Below are 21,477 nucleotides of genomic sequence, written 5' to 3'. Positions count from 1 at the left end.
GTAGACGTACCAATCGGTTTCAAATCTTCTCTTCTTTTCGACAAGAATTCCTTTTTTTTTCTTGCAAAAAGTTTGCTATAAGATCAAAATTTAATTGTAAGACCACAAAAGTCTTACTTCTGCTTCTATTAAGCACGTATCTCAGGCACATTTGAATGCACGAATGCATTTCTTTCTTGAAATCTCTACTTTAATTCAGTTTTCTGTAGATGTACCAATCGGTTTCAAATCTTCTTTTCTTTTCCACAAGAATTCCTTTCTTTTTTCTTGTAAAAAATTTGCTGTTATTACTTTCAGCCCAGTATAGGGACTTTTGGTGTAAACTCTTGACCCAATTAAATCCTGATTGAGAACGTGACGCAAGCCCGTGTAACTTAAAACTTGTTTCGGATAAATCCAACTCGAGTGCAATTTACAGACGTCCATATCGTCTCGGCCATTTATCCGCGGAAAAAGATATAGGGGCCAATATATTCCGCGCAGAAACGTTCGCATCTATCCAAATCCGTAAGGTTTTCTCGTCTCGTATTTTTGTCTCGCGAAATAGATATAATACAAATTTACGCGAAAACCGTTCCCCCGTTCGGTCAGATAACACGACGAATGCGTCCCAGAACGGCAGACCGTAATTTGTTGCAAGCCCTGAACTATTTCATTATTTTTTTTCGCGAACCATTCTGCCTTCAACAACGCTGGCATCTTCGAATGATGGATTTACAATCTTGTAAAGACAAATCTTGTATCCAGATAGAGATAAGAGAAAAGATTTCGAAAAGAGAAGCAAGTTTTGATCTGTTATTCGTAGACTGCGGATCTTTATCCATTTACAGAAAATTTGAATGTTTGAACCACAAAATGCAAACAATATGCACGAATATAAAAAAGATTGAAAGTAAAGTTCATGTTATAATATTTGCAGAATAAAATAAATTCCTATTTAGGTTCAATTTTTATAGGGACGTTCGCGAATATTTTATTTTGCATAAAGATCCGCAGTCTAGTTATTTGTATGATAAAAATAACAATATGATGTATAAAATAAAATGATACTTTGCTAATTGTTCAATGGAACAAATGGTGCCTTCATTAGTAATTTATCATTCAATCGATAGTTTTCTCATAGAAATAACAATTTTCAGGAATTTTTACAATTTTTCAATTTCTCTTCCAAGTGGAGCGAACGTTACCATTAATAACGCGTTATTCACCATCATTCGAACTGTTTCGATTCAGCGCCCAATCTACCGTATGAAAATCGCGCTTAAAATGAGAAAGGGTTTTACTCGAAACGCGCAATTAAAAAATGTTTAATTCATAACCGAGTCGAGGAAATTGTTTCATCTTCATAAATCCCTTCCAGGCTCGCCTCGAATATTGAAGAGGGCCAATTTATTCGTACAGAATAATAATCAGCGGTTACGAAACAAAATGAATAAAACGAGATGAGCGAGTGTCGCCACGAATATCGTTAAACAAAATATGCGAACCATTTGTTTGCAACTATTAAGGTATTATTATTTCATCCCATGAATCGCGTTCTCGATGAAATTAACGACGACGACGATGAGCACGACTACGTGGCCATGTTTCTTCCCGATTTCGCTGATGGCTATCTAGCTCCAAGTTTGCTCTAATTAAGCTTAATCTTTTGCACTCTCCGCATGCGTAATATGCACCACAACTCGCGAGGTTTGGCAATTGATATGTTAAATAAAAAGGATCTGAAAATATTCGACGAAAATTACAGAAAATCATCTTGCTTGTGGCTCATATTAAAAAAAAATCGAGTGCAAACGGATAATCGACTCGCTTAAGCAGCGACAAGCGGTGTGCGAGACGTGTTTCGATTGTAGGAATACTCACCGTGGAAAGTGTTCGATAATAAACGTGTAATAAACGTTGGAATCTGTAAAACTCCATACTGTAATTGTTATTGACGCTTCGAGGAATCGAACTGGGGTTGCTTGTTTAATTTGTCTGGACATTCGAATACATTCGAATAAATTCGAATAATGTTATTGGAATGAGAAAGTGTTCGATTAGTTCAATTAAGAATGTATTCGAGTTAAATTAGTTAAATCGTTCTATTGTGACGTGAATCAAAGCCACCTAACTTTAAATTCACGTACAACAGTATTCCACGTTCTCATAATTTTAGATTTGTTTTTCGTAAGATCTAGTCTTCTGGAAAACAAAAATGTAGTTCTAGGAAATTATGTCTATCCTACTATTAAAATCTTGGCCAAAGCAGTAGAGCATTGTCTTATGTTTAAATAAATTGACCATTCGCGAAAATGATCCTGTACACCCTGAAGAAACCGCACAGACCTTGCACCATTAATTTGTACCGTCGCACAGTGCGGACAAATAGCAAAATTGTGGACAAAAATCAAAATTTCATTACTAATATAAGTATATTGCTATTTATTAAAAAAAAAAAATTAAAATGAACCATAAACATTAATAAAATCACAACAAAATTAACAAATTTAACAAATCCCGATTTTGATGAAACTTTATATACTTGTTTGTGGGACTTTCTTATGAATTACACCATCCTCAATACGTGAGACTTTTGTGTTTTGAGAGAGAAATTAACCCTTTTGTCCGAGCCGCCCCTTTAACTTTTGCTCGGAAACGATTAGAGATTTCAAAAAAATGTTCAAGTAAACATTACACTATTTTTAGAGACCTATAAACCAATACCAACAAATTTAAAAAAAAAAAAATTTTTTTTTAAATTACCCTCCCTCGAAATTTTTGAAAATTTTGATTTATTTCTGGATTAGTAAAAGCGTTTTTTTATTCTGAATCCAACGGTATGTATGAGTTTATGATTATCATACAGGAAAATGATGTAATATTGTAAAATTGTCGCTTTAGTAGTCCATATTTCGAATTCTTTAGGAATTTTTTTCTCATAAATAATAGAAGTTCCACCCATATATTATTTAACACAATATGCTTCGTTTTGACCAAGGATGTGAGAAATCATTTTTATAAAAATCCATGAATCAATTAAATCAGAATTTTCAACTTCCAATTGCGATCCTACACCAACAGTACGGTCCCTTATTAAAAATTATGTTAAAACCGAACGTTGCAAGTATTTGCAAGAGAACTTATAAGTTTCTTAAAATATAACGAATAATGTATCCAAATATGTTGAGAACTCAGGATACTTTTTGCTGTTTTGTCTGTATGTTTGTTTAAAGATAAAGATTGTATTATGGATACAAATGATTGATACATGATTATTTATAACAATTTCCACGCTGACACACATTTTCTACGATAGAAATCTGCCTCACATTTTGATATATATATATATATATATATACTGATATTGAATTTTGTCCACTTATTCCGTACTGTGCGTCGCGTGCAACAACGAACGCCGTTACCGCCACGAGACGATTAATTTCGGTCTGTACGCGAAAGAAAAAGCGATTAAGAGAAACGAAACATGATTATTTCGATGAATGGTCTCGTCCCGTCCTGAAGCGAATCGACGGGACGATCCTCGTATACGTGCAGGCGTACGTCCAGCAAGCAACAACGTGAACAATCGTGAAGCGAAGCGCGATCTACGATATCTCGAAGACAAAAAAGCATTTCTCTCAAGCGCTGAGCCCGCATGGAACGCGCGTACTCGATCAGATTCTGGTGGTCGGACGATATTCTCGTAGGACGACCTCGTGGCAATTTCGGAAAAATTTATGGAAACGAATAAATTATTGTTGAAGTACGTTTCACGTAAGAGGATGAAGAGCTCGGAGACGTCTGATCTTTGTACAGTGATGTGCTTTGTACAGTAGGGATTTCTGAGGGTAGGATGTAGATCAAAGATGGCGGATACCTTTCGTACACTCAGATTTAAGTAGACTGTGAATTTTAGGCATTTATAATGCAAAGTAATGTAATAAATACATTCTAAAGATGCCAAAAGGAGTGTGAATTTATACAGAACGAAATATCAATATTATTATGTCAATTAATAATAATAAATACATTCGAAACAAAACCAAAATAAATGTGCACATATGTAAAAACGAAATAACAATATCGTTACGTTAATTGTAAACTATATTCAACATGATGTATATTTTTGTATGTGTTTCATGTTATTATACGTTACAAGTGCATAAACATTCGCAGTCTACTTATGGGTCTCGTGCAGCATCCAGTATACAAAGATCAGAGCATTTACCCCTTGCCAGACAAGAATCCTCGCCATTCTTGGCTCCAGCGTGAGTAAAAAATGGTCTATTCCTGGAAAAGAATCCCTACCTCCGTAACTGAACATGATCGCGATCACTTAGCGAGATCGTACTGCACCGTGCAGCGAAGTTAGACCTCGTCAGCCCTGGTCTGCAAAGATTCAGCCTGAGCCTTGCGAGGGTTAAGACAGAAAGGCATTTCTAAAAAAATGTTTCGCCTTTTATCGAGTTAGCATAATCAGCTTCAATGATATAGTACGTTGTAGTACTCTAAAGCGAACTGAAACACCGGAACCGAGACATTTGAACAATTTAAAAATTCATTCGTAGACTTACGAAGAATATCATCGACGTAATATAGCGTCGCGTTTCTGTTTAGAGACGCGCGGATTAGGCGTGTACGCGCGTTAAACGCGGTGCGTGACGGTGAAGAGAGAACCCTTCGCAGATTGACATTTTGCGTGCTCGTACAGGTGAAAGCACGTGTCGTCGCTCATCGGCGACGTCTAAACACTGAACTCACTCACCGAAAATTTCTGGACGGATCGCGTTTTCGTCGTGCTTGTCATCTAAACGAAACAGCACCAGGTTTGAGAAGGTACAGAGAACAGTACACGCACGGAGCTCGAACGAAGCGATACTAGATTTCGTTCGTTCGCTAACAACAAGAACAACACTCCCGGATCATGTCGGGCAATCGTTTAGATATTGCAAGAAAGTGCTTACACAGACGGTTCGATAGGAAAATGGGGGTCGATACTCACTCTCGCTGTACTCTCGAACGCGAAGCTTCAGATTGTCCCTGACAGAGGGAAGGACGATGGTGTCGTTGTGCATCATCTCCTTCAGCTTGGCCATGGTGTACGCCTCGCTACCTACCACCAGATGTCGTTCCAGAATTTGCGTCGTCTGCAATCAGACCGCGATAAGTCAAGATCGATAAGAAGAATTTTAGGACAATTTTTGGAATTTTGAAAGCTCCACTCTGAGCATGATAAATCAGAACCATGAAGACTGTATAAGGAGTCCTAACTGTGTAGTGTAGAAGTGTTATGAAAATCCCGAGCTTCAAGTTATGAATATTTCTACCACTCGCGGCTTAAATGAGCACACACTACGATACATGTACATTTGTATACAATTTATCTACAAATAATATTCAGATTGCCCTGCACTTGACCGGCAGTCCATTTGTTATTGCAAAATACATATGAACTTTGTGAGGCCTATATTTTTTTGAATACCTATAGATAATATACATATACACATATGACATACATACGGTAGGAACGGCAGGTCTAAATTCTACATAATAGTTTTTTTCACAACCGTTACCTTTACGGCATGCAGACAAATGTCGCCCATGTTTTAGTAATGAAATAAAGCTAACGGATAAAGCTAAAGGATTTTTAGGAGAAACAAATATGAAAATATAAATTAATTTGAGATAAAAATAATATTTTATTTTGGAATCCCTTCCACGTGCCCTCCATCATTTAGTGTACAATTTTTTATTCGTTTTAGAAATTGTTTTTCTACTTTTACAAGAGTATCTGTTGGAACGTTGCAACACGCGTTAACAATGTGAAAAAAACTATTATGTAGAATTTAGGCCTGCCGTTCCTACCGCAGTCTCTTCGTATCGGTTTCAAGAGGCCGGTCTAACCCGTAGCATTTTAACACTTTATTTACCGGGAGCCTATTTTTAGGCTTTTTACTTGCAGTGTTTAGCTTTTCGAATTTATTTACTATGTTGATAGTTGTCTACTTACAATGTTCAGTGTTTGGAAACAGACTTGGCTTTCAATGTACCCACTAACAGTATGGAGGAATTATTGACAGCCTAGATTGGCATATGATACTGTAGAAAATTCTTTTTTGAATTAAAGTCTGTTTCTAAATAGCCCGGTAGATAAAGTGTTAAGTGCGGTCGGGAGTCGAGACCACCTACTGTGCTTCCTGGTCTCGCAGATTTTCTTGTACCGAAAATCAGTAAACTTTTACGCGTAATATCTTAAAAACTATTTGTAAAAGGGTGTTTACAGTAAGCTTGATGAATTCGTCTTGAAACGTACTATCTATTGATCAAACATAATGTATATAATCCCATTTGAAAAACCAAACGTAACTTTCATATCTCTGTAAACAATAATGATAAAAAAAAAATTGTTACAGCTAATAAATCGGCCCCCTCTTTCCATTCAATTTCATATGAGAAACTTTTTTCGCATCTTTAATAGGTTACGAAATAATCGGCTGTCCAGGATTTCGTGGGACATACTGTATATACACGGTCTGTCTAAAAAGAAACCGAACTTTTGCTATAAAAAAAAAAGTACAAGTAAAGTTTCTACACACACGTTTATTTACTAAAAATAATCTCCCTCTGCGTCAATACAGCTTGTAGACTCCGTAATTAACATTTGGTAGTCCGTTTAGTACGGCGGTTACAGCGGCCTGAATCTCCGAAACGTTGCTATAATGTGCCCCGTTCATTGAAATTTTCAATTTTGGGAAAAGAAACTAATCGCAGGGTGACAGATCAGGCGAGTAGGGTGGATGATCCAAGGTAACAATGCCTTTTTTAGCCAAAATTTGACGCTCAGTTGCGGCTTTGTGTGCAGGTGCATTGTGGTGCAGCAACTACTTCGTCTTCAGTGGACTTTCGATCGTTTTTAAATAGAGTGAACCACTCGTAAACTTGTGTACGGCTTAGGCATTCATTCATTCCCATACATTTGTTTCAATAACGTAAGCGTTTCGGTAAAAGTCTTTTTAAATTTAACGCAGAACTTAATATTAGCGCTTCATTGCGGTATTCCAACAAGCGTCACAAAACGTCCGTTATATTTCAAGTCACACAACGGAATGTGAACGACCGATTCACATGATACTGTGCACGGTCAACAATTAACGATTAGAAAAAATTTTAGAGCAAAAGTTTGGTTTCTTTTTAGACAGACCGTGTATATCGTAGTCTGCGCGCACTTGCGCCGCGAGTGAACGAAATATTCATAACTTCAAGTTCGGGATTTTGATAACAGTTTTCTAGTAACTTTCTTAGGGAGTTGGATCTCCTTATACAGTCTTCATGATCAAAACTATCGAAGAAATAGCACAGTAACTTTAGTAAGTAAATATATGTACATTGTAATCTGTTTGGATGGGAAAAACAATAGAATGGTCGAGGTGGTCAAGCTGCATATGCAATATTAGGAGAGATAGAGACAGAGAAATGGCCAGTTTCTTGATTTTGGAATCCTAAAGAGCACCGTGCAACGCAGTTGATCATCGACGGATACTCACGTGATAACTGAATTCAGACATGAAGAGCTTCTTGTAGGTAGACGGGAAGCTGATCTTCGCCATGTACCAGGCGGTATCGCGCGGGGCGAAGTAAGTGAAACGCTTCGTCGTGTCGTTGAGCATGTTGTTGAACCCTTGTCGTTGGCCGAGCAAGTAAGTGGTGCTGGAAAAGGGTCGAATAAGGAATTCGTCAATGTCACTGGACAACTACGAGTCCCGTAGGAGGGATTAGCTGACGATCACGTCTAATACACTGCAGTCTAAAATTCACAGGGAAGAGTCTGCTGGTGGCAGTAGTCTATCAACCTGTTGTTAGGTTGATGTGGATCTTTTAAATAACACGCCACAGTGTTATGATTGTTTATATTGGTTATTGGGGTTAGAAAATAATTATCACTCAGTTATTCTCTTTTATTGGGTTGTCGAGAAAGTCATGAAGTATTTTTTCTTGATTTTTCAAATGTTATTTATTTATATAAAGGACAAAGATCAATCAATGATATTGTTGCGCCAGGGGGTGGTGCCTAATCGAGGAGTAGTCATTTTAAATAATTAACACGTCTTTTATAAAAGAAACAAGAACACAAAACGTTTATTAACTACAACAGCTCGATTAGTAAACACGTCCGTTCGAAAGCAAGTCTGGCGATGTTCTGCCCATTCAAAAGTTGCCGGTTCTCTTGGAAACCGGAATATCCTGACGATCCGCTTCCGCTCGCTCTTCAGAACGCACTTCACATCGTCATAGTATCTTCACGCCGCCGCAACAATATATAGCTCGTTTTGTTCGATAACCTTTCGCCACCGTTCAGTGAGTTTCATAATTCCTCGTTTATAGAAGGACCTGTCTTTATCGGCGAAAAACTGACTAAGGTGCTGATTAACAGCCTCATCGGAATCGAACGTTATATCACGCAAAGAAGCTTGAAGAGCGCGAAAGAAATGGAAGTCCGATGCCGCAAGATCTGGCGAGTATGGCGGGTGTGGTAACACATCCTATCCAAGCTCCAGTAATTTTTTAATTATTGCTTTGATTTTGTCATCATCAACCGCGATGGGTCTCCCTGACCGAGGAGCATCGCTGAGATTAAAATCACCGGCACGGAATTTCGTGAACCTTCGTTGACACTGACGTTCTTGTAAAGCATTGTCACCGTAAACTTTACGCAACTTTTCGCAAGCTTGACTTGCGTTCTTCCCTTTATGAAAGTAAAACAATAGAATATGGCGAAAATGCACAGTTTGATCTTCCATTTTCAATTTACCATAAAATTTTCCAAATTCAACCAAATCGATCAGTCTTTTGTTTAGTACGAAGCTAGAGTTCTTAGTTGTCAAATGACACCAATCACGTGGTTGCAACTGACTCTAGTACTGCCAAAAGTAAATTAGTGCCACCTGTTGCAGAAATGCGTCACGACTTTTCTGACAACCCAATATAAGACACTCTTTATTTCGACCAGAGAGTTAGGAGTTGCGATGTTGCTTTCAAGAAGACTATGATCGAACTGAGTATTTCGACGTCAGTGGAAAAATGCAACGAAAACTATCGGTGCCCTCTTGTCTCAGAAAAAGGTCTGCTGACTTTCTCTTTCAGGTCATAAACTAACTCCAAGAGACCTTTTCCGGTGTTGGTTTATTTTTTACCGTCGGGGTCTTAGACTTCGAGTCGCCAAGGGCCCGAAGGATCCAACAGTTTAATATAACTTTAATTAAGAAATGAAAATGGAAATGGAAATAGTATAATATAAAAGTCCGCAACACTAACCCATATTTCATTGTGCGTACCGCAGCATAGCGTTTGGTTCGTATGGCGACCAGCTAACGACTGTTAACGACTAAATGACCGTTAAGAAATAACAAAGAAACAAAGGAAAAATTAAAGTGGGCACACTATGGGCGGTATTCACAGTCGCAACTTATTTCTAAGCTGGCCTTTAGCATATGCTTAAGGTGTTCGCCGGATTCACAGTCGCTGAATAAGTAACGCCTTAAGCATCGACTTAAGCATTTCCTTATGAAAACAATTGCTGTCTACTCCAGATTCACAGTCGATTCTTAAGAAAGTCTTAAGTCCTTAGGAATTCATAGTCGAATAAGTTCGCCTTGTTCATTGAAAACGTGTTCTTATTTCGCTTAATTGAGGTTACGTTTTTGAGTCGACAGTATATTATGACTTAAACACGCGTGTGAAAAGAAGAACGAAAATAACGTACAGTTTATAAGTACGAATAATTCCGTCGACGGGAGCCACCAGGACAAATGTTCGATTCAGGATGGACACGAATAAGATACATAAATAATGCTGCATTTTCAAGAATCATTTTAATTGGTTGTTACAATAGAAAATTGACGGAAATACCCGAACGTCAAACAACCATTGCTTAAGCATTTGCTCGACTAAGCAAACCTTAAGCATCAGTTCCTTAATTAAGTCGAACTTATTTGCTGACTATGAATACATAGCGACTCAAGCAGTGCTTATTCCAATAAGGCGATCTTAGTCAAGAACTTTTTAAGACAATGCTTAAGTCGCGACTGTGAATACGGGCCTATGTCTCCGTACCTACCAGGATGTTTCCGAAGATAGAGGGACAGATTGCGCTTTAGTCACGCCCAAAACAAACAAAATAAGAAGATGGACTAGATACATGTACTTTCTCTAACACCTGTAATGGTCATTTTTGTAGAATTCGTTGACCCAAACGTGGCCCAAGATCAGTTTTGTCTCTGAAGTCTACGACTCCTCCCATCCTTGGCAATGTTTTCAAACTTTTCATAAACGTACGGATAAAGGATCTCGAAGAAGCTCACAGAGCCTTTTAGATCCATTTCTGACGTACGTCAAAGCGTTATATCAATATTGTCCGAGAATTTGAAGGAAAACCGGACGCGTTTGAAATCTGTATGCGCGGGAGTGATTACCAGGGACTGCTGCCAAATACCTAACAGCTAACACGAGAGTCGAGCGACGTGCCTTCCGCTTGCTAGCTCTCTCGAGTGGCATGATTCGTTTTGTTGGTCCTCTCGCCAAGGTTCTGGGATTTGCGGTAAAAGGGTAGAACGCAGAGGCAAACGAATCGATGATAGCGGGGATTCCTGGGCATTCGGGAACGTGCGTGTGTGACGTATCGCCTATACGGGTTGGAGAGATACTGGAATGGATGGGTCCTACTCCGGATATATCATGGTGTGGGGTGATGGAATGCTGACACCACCATCCATCCAGTGCATCGGGTAACGATACCTATCGTATAAAGGAGCTAATGGCATTAAAGCCAGGACATAACCGACTGTTTCCTAGCCTCTCGTGCAATGATCCCCAATCCGCGGTAACAAGATGGGCCAACTGACGCCAGCAACGTAGCCTCGTTCCCAGTAACATATTGGCCATCGATAAACGTGGATTGTCCTGTGGTTTCTACCAGATCGAAATCCCTGATCAATCATCGTGATTCTTTTTTGGAAATACCTATGTTGTTTCGTTTGCGTTCTCCCGTTGCGAATTTTTCAACGATTTAGACGAGCTACGAGCCTGGCAATCGAGGCTCGCGCAAACGCGCGGTCACGCGTGCGTTATTTAACTGGATTTTATCGTCGCCGAAGGTTTATTTGCCGTTTATTGGAACACCGTTTAATGGGATTTTCCATTATCGATGCGTCGGTAATTGAAATAACGAGAGGGTGAATTAAATCGCGACGCGTCTCCTGCCGGGGTACACGCACGGTTCGAGCGTGTAACGCGAAGGTAATCTAGCGAAAGGGAAATCTACAGAGTGTTTAGCGTGACGGGGTTGTGTCGTTGTAAATACAATGAGTAACGTTAATATCCGGGCACTATGAGATTTTTACTTTGTTACTTTTTATAATCAAGTATTATATTAACGTATATGTGTAGTAAACAATAGTATGAGTTTTATTTACATAACTTACTGTAGTTGTTAAATAATACGATTTAAACAAAACATTGTCTGATTTTCGCGTTACTTTAATATTCGGACACTTGGTAGTGTAGCACCTTTTCTGAGTGTTTACGCAGCGTTACTTCGAGTTTAGACGGAGTGTTTGCTTACAAACACAGTCGACTGTTCGGATGATACTATCAAGCCTTATTTCATCAGTTACTCTTCGATAATCGTTACGTGCACGTGTGTAATTGCACGCAAAAGCAATACCACGTATAATATATGACAACTTGTGATTTTTCACAATGCAAAGGGGAAATCATGTAGACAAATTGTTGCCATACTCAACATGAGTAAAAGTACAGTGGCAGGTATCATCAAACGGTTCAAATGCGAGGATCGTATAGACTCTATACCCCAAAAGGGTCAACCGAAGAAGTTGGATGCACTGGTGATAAGAGGAAACTAATAAGAAAAATAAAGAAGGACCCTTCACTCAGTGCACCAAAATTAGAAACAGAGCTCTTAAACGAGACTGGGAAGAGGGTATATCCCCAAACAATCCACAGAGCCTTAAAAGATAGTGGTTAGAATGGAAGAATAACTAGGAGAAACCGTATGTGAATGAACAGAATCGAAAGAAGAGATTCAATTTTGCTAAAGAATTTGTTTTCAAGGAAGAAATATGGTGGAACGAGGTAATTTTTATCGAGGAAAGTAAATTTAACATTTTTGGATCAGATGGACGAAGGATGGTGTGGCGTAAGAAAAATGAAGAATTTAAATTTAAAAATCTAAGGCCGACTGTAAAGGATGGAGGAGGCAGTGTGCTTGTCTCGGGCTGTATATCCACATTTGGGTTGGGTGAATTAATTTTTATTGACAATATTCTGGGAAAAAATGTGTATTTGAACATATTAAAAAATAATTTACACAAAAGTGCTACACAAATGGGAATTTTAAACACATTTAAGTTTTACCAGTACAATGACCCGAAACATAAGGCGTGCCTTATAATTGCGTGCATCGTGCAAGAATATTTATTGTACAATTGTTCAAAAATTTTACAACCACCACCCCAATCACCTGACCCCAATCCTATCGAAAATGTGTGGAATGGACTAGAGCGACGTACCAGGACAACAACAATATCTTCAAAAGAAATGTTGAAACATCGGTTAAAAGAAGAATAGGACAAAATAACTATTGAATATTTTAAAAAAAATCATTAGCAATATGCCACAACGTTTAAATAAAAGTGATACAACAGAATGGTTACCCAACAAGATATTAAAACACATATTATTATAATAATTAGACTCAAAATAAATAGTTTCTAAAAGTGACCGAATATTAAAGTAACGCGAAAATCAGACAATGTTTTGTTTAAATCGTGTTATTTAACAACTACAGTAAGTTATGTAAATGAAACTTATACTATTGTTTACTAAACATATATGTTAATGTAATACTCGATTATGTTTTTTGCTTGTTTTGTTAGAAACGAAGTTATGATGTGATAACGTAGAAATCTCATAGTGTCCGAATATTAAAGTTACTCACTGTAGTTGGCGATGGATCGTGCTGTGCGTTTGAGGCTCTGCGATCGATCATTTTTTTAATTACGAATTTGTTAAACCACAGAGTGAATTTGCTGATAAAGCACAGGAAGTTTACCACGATCGGGGCCTTTATTTTTATCTCCGAAACTACCGATCCTATTATGCTCTTCCTTTTTTGTTTTTCTGAGGAAGAATAAAGGTCCATTTACACATATCCGTAACGTGTCAGTTCCGTATCCGTACCGTATCAGTAACATCCGTAACGTTTCTAAATATCCGTAACGTGTCAGTGCCGTATCCGTACCGTATGGGTAACATTCGTGACGTTTGATCAGTGTTTCCCGAGATGGCGAATTTTACGAATAATGAATTAGCAATGATTGCTATAAGTTTAGATGACGAAATGGAAGAAAATAAGACGAAGAAACGGAAGTAGGTCCATGAAATTTGTAAAAAAAGAAAAAGTGAAGGAGAATTCGTAACTTTATACAAAGAATTGATTGAAGATGAAAGGAAGTTTTTTGATTATTTCAAGATGTCTGAAAGTTGCTTTAATATATTATTAGACAAAATAGAAATATATTAAAAAATGCAAGACACTCGCTGGAGAAAGGCTATAACTCCGAGGGAACGATTAGTAGTTTGTTTGAGGTAAGTAATAGAAATTGACATATTTTTCGGAAATAATGTTTTATTTTATTTTCTATTGTTTTTTTTGCAGGTTTTCGAGGAGCTGGGAATTCCAGAGGGTGCATTTAACAATATTGGACAATCATAATTTGACAGCTTAGACAAAATTTAGAAATCTACTTTTTGCTGGCTTTTCGGGCCAAATACTCCACTGTGTGTCGTAAGCTGTCCGTGACACAAAAATACCGTTGAAACTCAATACAAATTTCACTAAACGGATACGGATCATGTCGGTCACGGAGCGGTGTCGGACGTGTGTGAACATTAGGGATGGCGTGAAAAATCACTAACAATGATTTTTCACGGTGATGACACAATCACGGTCGCAGTCGTGATTAAACTTCGATCACGACCGTGATCCGAAAAATGACGTTTCAGAAGCGGTTCATGTTAATTATTATCGTTAGTGTATCACTGTCTCCCCTTAGCGGAAATTCAAGAAACTACAAATTAGTCAAATTTAAATTGTATTAAAATTATATTAACATTGCTTTTAGACCATATTATAATACATATATAACCTAAGACCAACATAATTCGTGAAAAGAATGTTCTGTATCAATCAGAAGCGATCACGAAAAATGACGAATCACTGTGAAAAATCATCGTGATTGAGAATGAACGTGATTGAATCACGAGTGATTCAAAAATTGCAGTTCACGCCATCTCTAGTGAACATGTCCATTTAAAAACAACAGGAGAATATTAAAATTACGGAACTGAACGGATCCGGACTGACACGTTACGGATGTGTGTAAATGGACCTTAAAGCTTTCGAAATAAATTTTGTACTAGACTGAAAAGTCACGTTTCTATCGTGAATAAAGTCAGCAACGTCAGCAATCGGAGTGCACGTTGAACAGAGCTATTTCAACCGTGGCTCGAAGTTAACGAAAAGAAACTGTTTAGTCTCTTTAACTAGCGGGTTTATTTTCTCTTTCCGAGTCCCTTGAATTGTGGACCATTAAGTTGAACAAAGGGACGGCAGTATCAATAGGAATCGAGGACAATAGTGTTCGACGCGTGGCTCGTGGAACCATCCAATTCCCAGCGTAAGATTCCCTGTTTATAGTTCCTCCGTCGAGCGGAGCACGTTCACGGTAATTGGAATGGAGATTTGTTGCGTTATTTTAATTAAATTTGGAACAGAGTAAAAGGTATCGAGCCAGGCTGGCGAAGCATACTTCTTTCGGGGTATTAGACAATAATGGTACCTATTCGCCAGTGAAAAAACTGGTACTTGGCTGCACACAGTTATATTATGATCACCCTCTACAATAGAAAGCGATTCCTTCATAAAAACAAGTCGAGCGTTTACTTCTCAGAATATACACATCCCTTCCTCTAACGGTGGTTGTTTTTGCGTTTCAGTTTGAATAATACTCGCTGTTTGGGAGACACAGAGGACAGTTAAACTTTGTGGTGGGGGTATGACTTCTGTGGTCTACTTTGAGCAATCAGTTATCATTTCAACTATCCGCGTGATGCTACGTGCTTGGGTTAAACGTCTTCTGATCAGGTACGTACAGGGTGTGTAGAGCTATATTATTATCATCCTCTATAATAGAAAACGAATCCTCCACAAAAATAAATAGAGCACTCAATTCTTCAAATATTACCATACCTTTCGCTAATGATAGTTGTCTTTATGTTTCAGTTTGAATAATACTCGCTGTTTGGGAGACACAGAGGACTCTGCTCCAAGAAACGACAAATGGAGCGACAGTTAAACTTTCTGGTGACGAAACAACTTCTGCGGACTCCTTGAACCACCAGCTATCGTTTCGGCTATCTCTGTGGCACTACATACTTGGGTTAGAGGTCTTCTCATCACGTACGTGAGTATTTTCATATGTCCAACTTAAAATACTCGATTGTCGCGTTCAAAACAAACGTAGCCCTACAACTGTGCGTCATTGATATACACACCATTCTTAACCCTTTATAACAACGTGTGCATAAGGAATAAGGATAAGGAATTCCGTCATGAAAAGCACAAGTCAGACATGTCGTACAAACGTGGACAAGAGACTTTACTTTAATCACAGAGTAGGGGGTTAATTTACTTATTCAGCATTCGTAGTTATTTATTACATCAGCAATAATCCCTCAGTAATTTAATTTATCGACCATGACAAAATTGATCTACTCACTTGAGCATGGGATCGGTCTTAAGCTTCTCCAACACAGTCGTGTAAGGAACACCCAGGACCCTGTCGATGATGTGAATGATTCCATTCGTGGCGGCAATATTCGCTGTGACCACGGTCGCGTTCACGCCCCCGCCTTCGACGGTCACTGTCTGGTTTCCGCTGGGCCCTTGAACTACGTTGAAGTAGAGTCTCTTCCGGTCCGCCGCCGTGGGCACCTATAAAAAACCGATAAACCATGAAGGAGACGTTAACGAGGGCGCGCGACACGCCTGGGAAGCGTGCCACTCGTGTTTGTACACCGAACAGCGACAGGATGTACACAGAGAGAGGATAGGCGATAGGGGTTCTTCGAATAATACGCCACTTCGTGTTAAATTATGAATCAAACAGGGACTGAATTACTTTTTAATTGGTCTCTTTGGAAATTCGGTGGAAAAGGAGGGTTCGAGATTTTGAGAGAGAAAGATTCGCGCTTTCATTCGTTAAGAGCTTGTAGGAATTTAACGAATAAATGTCAAGCAAGTTTGAATACTGCAATCACTTTTAAGGGGGGAGTCTGGTCCAGCTAATGTATTTTTCTAATGCATATAATTTCCAGATATCATTAATTTTTGTTATTGAAACTTTTTTTACACGTAAAAGGACGTTCAAAGAAGAAAATTTGACAGTGTAGATTTAATTTGAATGTATACATGCAATAGATATAGTAGTCGCAAGGAAAGGATTCGGTCAAAACGGTGGGATGCGTGGAGCCCTGGGAAAACATCTGAATGAAAACATCTTTCTTTAGTAGGTACGTAAAATGCGTATGAACCTCAATTTGCAAAAAAAAAAAATTGTTAATTGCAAAAATGGCGGCAAAAAACATGAAAATGAACGATACATGTCGGCCGTTATTTTGCAATAACTTTATGCTATACTAATAATTCATTAAGAGTCGTATATAAACTTAATTATCTTCAATTTAAGCGTTGAATCAAGTGAATCGGATAAAAATTCAATGAGCTATGCGTTCCACCGTTTTGACCGAATCCTTTCCTTGCGACTACTATATCTATATACATATGTATACATTCAAATTAAATCTACACTGTCAAATTTTCTGCTTTGAACGTCCCCTTATATGTAAAAAAAGTTTCAATAACAAAAATTAATTATATCTGGAAATTGTATGCATTAGAAAAATATTAGGTTGTCCCGAAAGTTTCTTTCGCGAGTTGCACTCAATTATTTTATGTGGTCGTATTTATATAAATAGACAATCTAATTTCATAGATATTCATGTTGTAACAGTGATGGAGCAAAATGAATCGTGCACAATTCAGTAATGTAACATAAAACATAAACTATTGTGCATGTATTACTTCTTAATAAAGCGAAAGAAACTTTTGGGACAACCTAATACATTATTACATTACATTATTACATTTATACATTAGCTGGACCAGACTCCCCCCTTAATACCGAAGCAATGAACAATCAGAATAAAAAGTAGATACGAAAACTAGATTGAAAATTTACTCCCAAAATATCAACCATCTTTTTCTACCACTGTTTAGTCGCAATTTATCGTGCAAAAGATCGTGTTATCGATTCGTTGGGCCATTTTTCCTGTAAGTAGGATCGCAGAGAGAAAACCAGAACTCGCTGCGCAGTTTGTAATTAACGAGACAGCCGACGTTGCGATTTTATTCGAAGAACAGTTGAAAGTCAGCCTCGTGCAAACAAGACACTCGTACATATCTAACTGCGAGTTACGACGGAAGGCGAGAGGAGAAGTTAAAAGTTATGTGCGTACCCCTACTCGAAACTTTCGCATAAAGCTGAAAGAAGAGATTGTGAGGGGTAGGAGTTGGAGGGAACGTCGTTAAACAGTTAGCAATAAGTTTTCTTCGTTATGTGTGCATCTCTACGCGTACTTCAGCCAGCACGGAAAGGAGGGATGTTATAATTTTCAGAAAGGATTCACTCCGTAGAGTATCCTGGCTTGCCTTTCGTTGTTTACGAAGCTTGTTGGATTAACATAAATCGTACATGGTTTTTGTGTAAGGTGTTAGGGTAGATTTCAGGAGATGGGTTCCATCAAGGAATACAAAGTATATTTTTATGTAACTTGTTCGATTTTGATAACCAAGAAATACTTTTGTTTAAGAAGTATTAGGTGTACTGGGAAGTAATGTTGTTTTTGCAATTTTAAATATTTGTTTATCATCTCATCGGCTCATTGATTTTTATCAATCTGGCATTGAAAATTTTACACACCTGATGGCAAAAGGCTGCTGATAACGAAGGCGATTTCATAATTGATTAAAAATAGAAATTTATTAAAAATTTGTTTGAATTTAATGTAAAAGAAACAACATTACTTTCCAGTCTACCTAATACAGTAAATACTGGATAAGTGCAAGACAGTATTCACTGGATAAATGCAAGATAGCTATCCCCACCGCCGGGGGGGAGGGAGAGGGGGAGGGTTTTCCTTTGACCGATTGATACGCTTCTGCCGACTGCTTTTTTCCTCGGAGTTCTTTCTTTTTCACTCTCTATCTTTTTCTACGTTCGATGATTGACTCGAGCCACATGTAAACACAGAATAGAAACCTCGACTGGATAACTGCAACATTTTGGTCTCGATTTTCTTAGACTTGTCCAGTCTTTATTGTAAACAAAAATTTAAGAGGGTCAACTTTTATGCCATTTATTCTAGTTTAGACAATAGTAGAAGTCACGTAAACTCGAACAAAAATTGAATTGGTTGATTTGGATGACTGGAAACGGTTCCATTTTTAACCGACTTCGAAAAGAAGGAGGTACCTCAATTCGACATGTATATATATATATATTTTTTTATAATCAAGAAGTAACTTCCTTCGGAAAATTAAATTAAAATTCATGCAGTAGAGGGTCAATTAATATATCATTTATTCTAGTTTACACAATAGTAAAATTCACGTAAACTCGAGCAAAAATTGAATTGGTTAATTTGGATGACTCAATTTGGACAGTCCAAATTAATATCGTAATTTACGAAATGCTCTATCTTGCAGAATATTGGAGATCACTCAATATTTGTATCACACTTGTCGAATGGCTTTCCTTATATTCTACTTTGATGAAGTCATCTGAAAACCGTCTAGACTAGAATGTTTTCTTAAATTTCAGTTGATCCTCTCCTCGTGAATTTTTCTGCTCACGCGCAGTTCCTTGGTACAATTTTGATTTTCAGCGATAGCTGCGTTCGCGGATAGACGCGTCTTCCCGTGGCTGGTGGGCTTCAAAGGGCAGATCTAATAAATTCCGTGGAAATCCACGCCCCGCGCAAAGAATTTTCCTATAAGCCTCTTCCTAGGAGAGATCACTACCTTTACTTTTCATTCTACCGGATCACGGTTCGTTTTCTTCATTTTACGTTTCATTCCATTTACTCCCCCACCGTATCTGTTCTCTTTGGTAGTTTCTCCACGTTCCCTGGCGTCCTTCTGCCCCGTCTAATCGCGTTACGTACTCTCCGAGCTAACGCAACTGCTTCTCTGAAGTAATTCAACGATTAGGTAGTTATTTTCCATTAGATCCAATTGGAAAAAATAATTTATCTCGCTCTTTTTGAACCAGTCGAGTAAGTTGAAAGAACGAATGGTTTAGATTCTTTGGTGTCACGGTCGATGTGATGTTTATTACATAACCAAATGACGTTGCTCTGTTTTGTGTCTCTCTTTAGAATTTCTTATGTTTATTATTATTTAGAGGATGCTTAGATTTTTTATTTCATCCAAAACACTGTTTCGAGGCTTCGCGAAAGGCCTTCTAGTTCCGTTTCCAAATTTGATATTTCTATTATATTTTCTACATTTTTTCTTACTGCTTATCAAGAAAAGATAATGTAACATCTGTTATCGTTTCGTAACGGATTTCTGCAATGTTCCAGTGCCACAACGTTCATTGCATTTTGCATAATTCGAGTAATTTGAATTTTAATCCAGCGCGTTACAACCCCTAAGAGGATTTGAAAGAAAATCCGCTCTGTTTGCTCCCCACGGTACAATCTCTCTCCATCTTAAGTCGCGCCAACCATTCAGGTGTTTTCTTTTATATTATGATCATGGCAAAGTTACCGAATCGGATCAACAACAGAGCAATGATCATCGGCAGAAGGGTAAATCGACTGGAGGACGAGGATGTATTTGCCAATGAAAATGATTCGAGCAATCGAACGCTTGTACGTAATGGATATTGGTCATGAAATGGAACTGTTGATCAATTTTCTCTTATTCCTTCGGGTATAGTTGCCGTCGAGATGACTATGCTAATTCCAGCAAACTGTATATCCTCTCGCGATACTAAAGGGCCCCCATCGATTTGAATCTATTTAACTATTGAAATATTAGATGACATTCTAAGCATTAAATAGTGGAAATTCTTTATTCGCGAGATTATTAGTGGACCTAGAACGAAACAGGAATTACTTTTCCTTTCCTTTCTAGTAAGAACAAAAGATGAGAAGTAAAATGGCGGCATAGGCCTATAATCTGTGCCATCTAGTGGTCGATATTGAAATTAGTCTGTGTAAACAATGCCTCCTGTCGACCACTGTTGAATTTAGACTCTACAGCGCTCTCTTTGAGAACTGCATAGAACTAAACTCTGTCTCACATTCAAATTCTACGGTTCAATGATGAACAACAGTGGAACCTCGACTGTTGTAAGGAATTGCGCTTGGAAGCCCTGCAACAATCGAGGTTTCTGAGACAATCAAAACAGTGAGTAGCTTTGTATGCCTCCACCACTGCCTCGAACTTTATTTCTAATGATCATTCCTTCGTTTGTCCTTGTCGTGCAAGGTTCGAAGCTCGCGCGCAATAATCGAGGTCTTCCTGCACGTGACAAGAGTTACGTCCGCGGTACGACGCTAGATGAATGAATTGCGAACGTATATCTGTCTCGGGACAGAGAAAAAGAGAAGCGTCGGCGTTATCTCGTATGAAACTGAATGTGGCGTTACGAGACTTTAGTGTTGCTCTTCCGCGGTTGTTTTATCGTCTCATTTGGGGCTGAGGCACCGCGTCATAAAGTACAGAAGCGACATAAAACATATCCTCGCGATAAATTCGCGGCGAAGCGCGCCTCCGCGTTGCTTAATGCAAATCGGTCGACACCTGGCATAAAAACTGCGCATATTTTGGCTGGACGGCGCCAGCCACTCGGAAAACAATTAAAGGGCGACGCAAAGCGTTGCTTTATCGGTTTACTCAACCCCTGAATCTAGGCGTGATCCCTTGCAGGGGTCAAATTAATATTTAATAGGTACTAATTCTACATTTTCCAAGTGGAATATTTTAATCAGCAATGAGGGGATGTAATATCGGTAGAGTGACTTGAGAAATCACAAATTTATTAAATTTATTAACGTTAAATTATTCATCAGATCATTCTCGAAATTTTACATTTTTTTTGGTTCAGAATGACCTTCTGAAGAAGTAAACAAAGACAGTCACAAATGAATACAGTGGGTGTAGAAAGTATTCGTACACGGATCAATTTCCAAAGAAACTATGTAAAAGTGTAATTTATTATCTCATTTTTTATAAACAATGGCATTCTACATATTTTCGGAAATCTCTAGAATAGATAGAGTCCAAAAAAG

General features: G+C 38.2%; 2 protein-coding genes across 5 annotated transcripts in view; one reads left to right on the top strand and one right to left on the bottom strand.

Annotated features, from left to right (window-relative positions):
- The window catches only part of LOC128873916 (fasciclin-1), a 452,986-nt gene that overhangs the window by 19,391 nt on the left and 412,118 nt on the right, over positions 1-21,477 (bottom strand). For 2 of the 4 annotated variants that reach the window (XM_054117922.1, XM_054117923.1), the window contains 4 exons: positions 15,837-16,051; positions 7,527-7,689; positions 4,985-5,129; positions 4,748-4,789 (listed from right to left, as the gene is read on the bottom strand). In XM_054117922.1, the coding sequence (XP_053973897.1) occupies positions 4,748-4,789; positions 4,985-5,129; positions 7,527-7,689; positions 15,837-16,051 (565 nt within the window). The remainder of the gene's footprint in view (positions 1-4,747; positions 4,790-4,984; positions 5,130-7,526; positions 7,690-15,836; positions 16,052-21,477) is intronic. The other 2 variants (XM_054117924.1, XM_054117925.1) reach the window with 1 other exon arrangement.
- LOC128873917 (origin recognition complex subunit 3) overlaps positions 15,341-21,477 on the top strand; it is a 112,036-nt gene continuing 105,899 nt past the window's right edge. Inside the window, exon 1 of the mRNA XM_054117926.1 lies at positions 15,341-15,521. The gene's annotated coding sequence lies outside the window, so the exon portion shown is untranslated. The remainder of the gene's footprint in view (positions 15,522-21,477) is intronic.

The sequence above is a fragment of the Hylaeus volcanicus genome, chromosome 3 (genome assembly GCF_026283585.1).
Source record: "Hylaeus volcanicus isolate JK05 chromosome 3, UHH_iyHylVolc1.0_haploid, whole genome shotgun sequence".
Taxonomy (NCBI): Eukaryota; Metazoa; Arthropoda; class Insecta; order Hymenoptera; family Colletidae; genus Hylaeus; species Hylaeus volcanicus.
The sequence above is the reverse complement of the archived record's forward strand: the minus strand, read 5'-3'. Positions and strand labels throughout refer to the sequence as shown.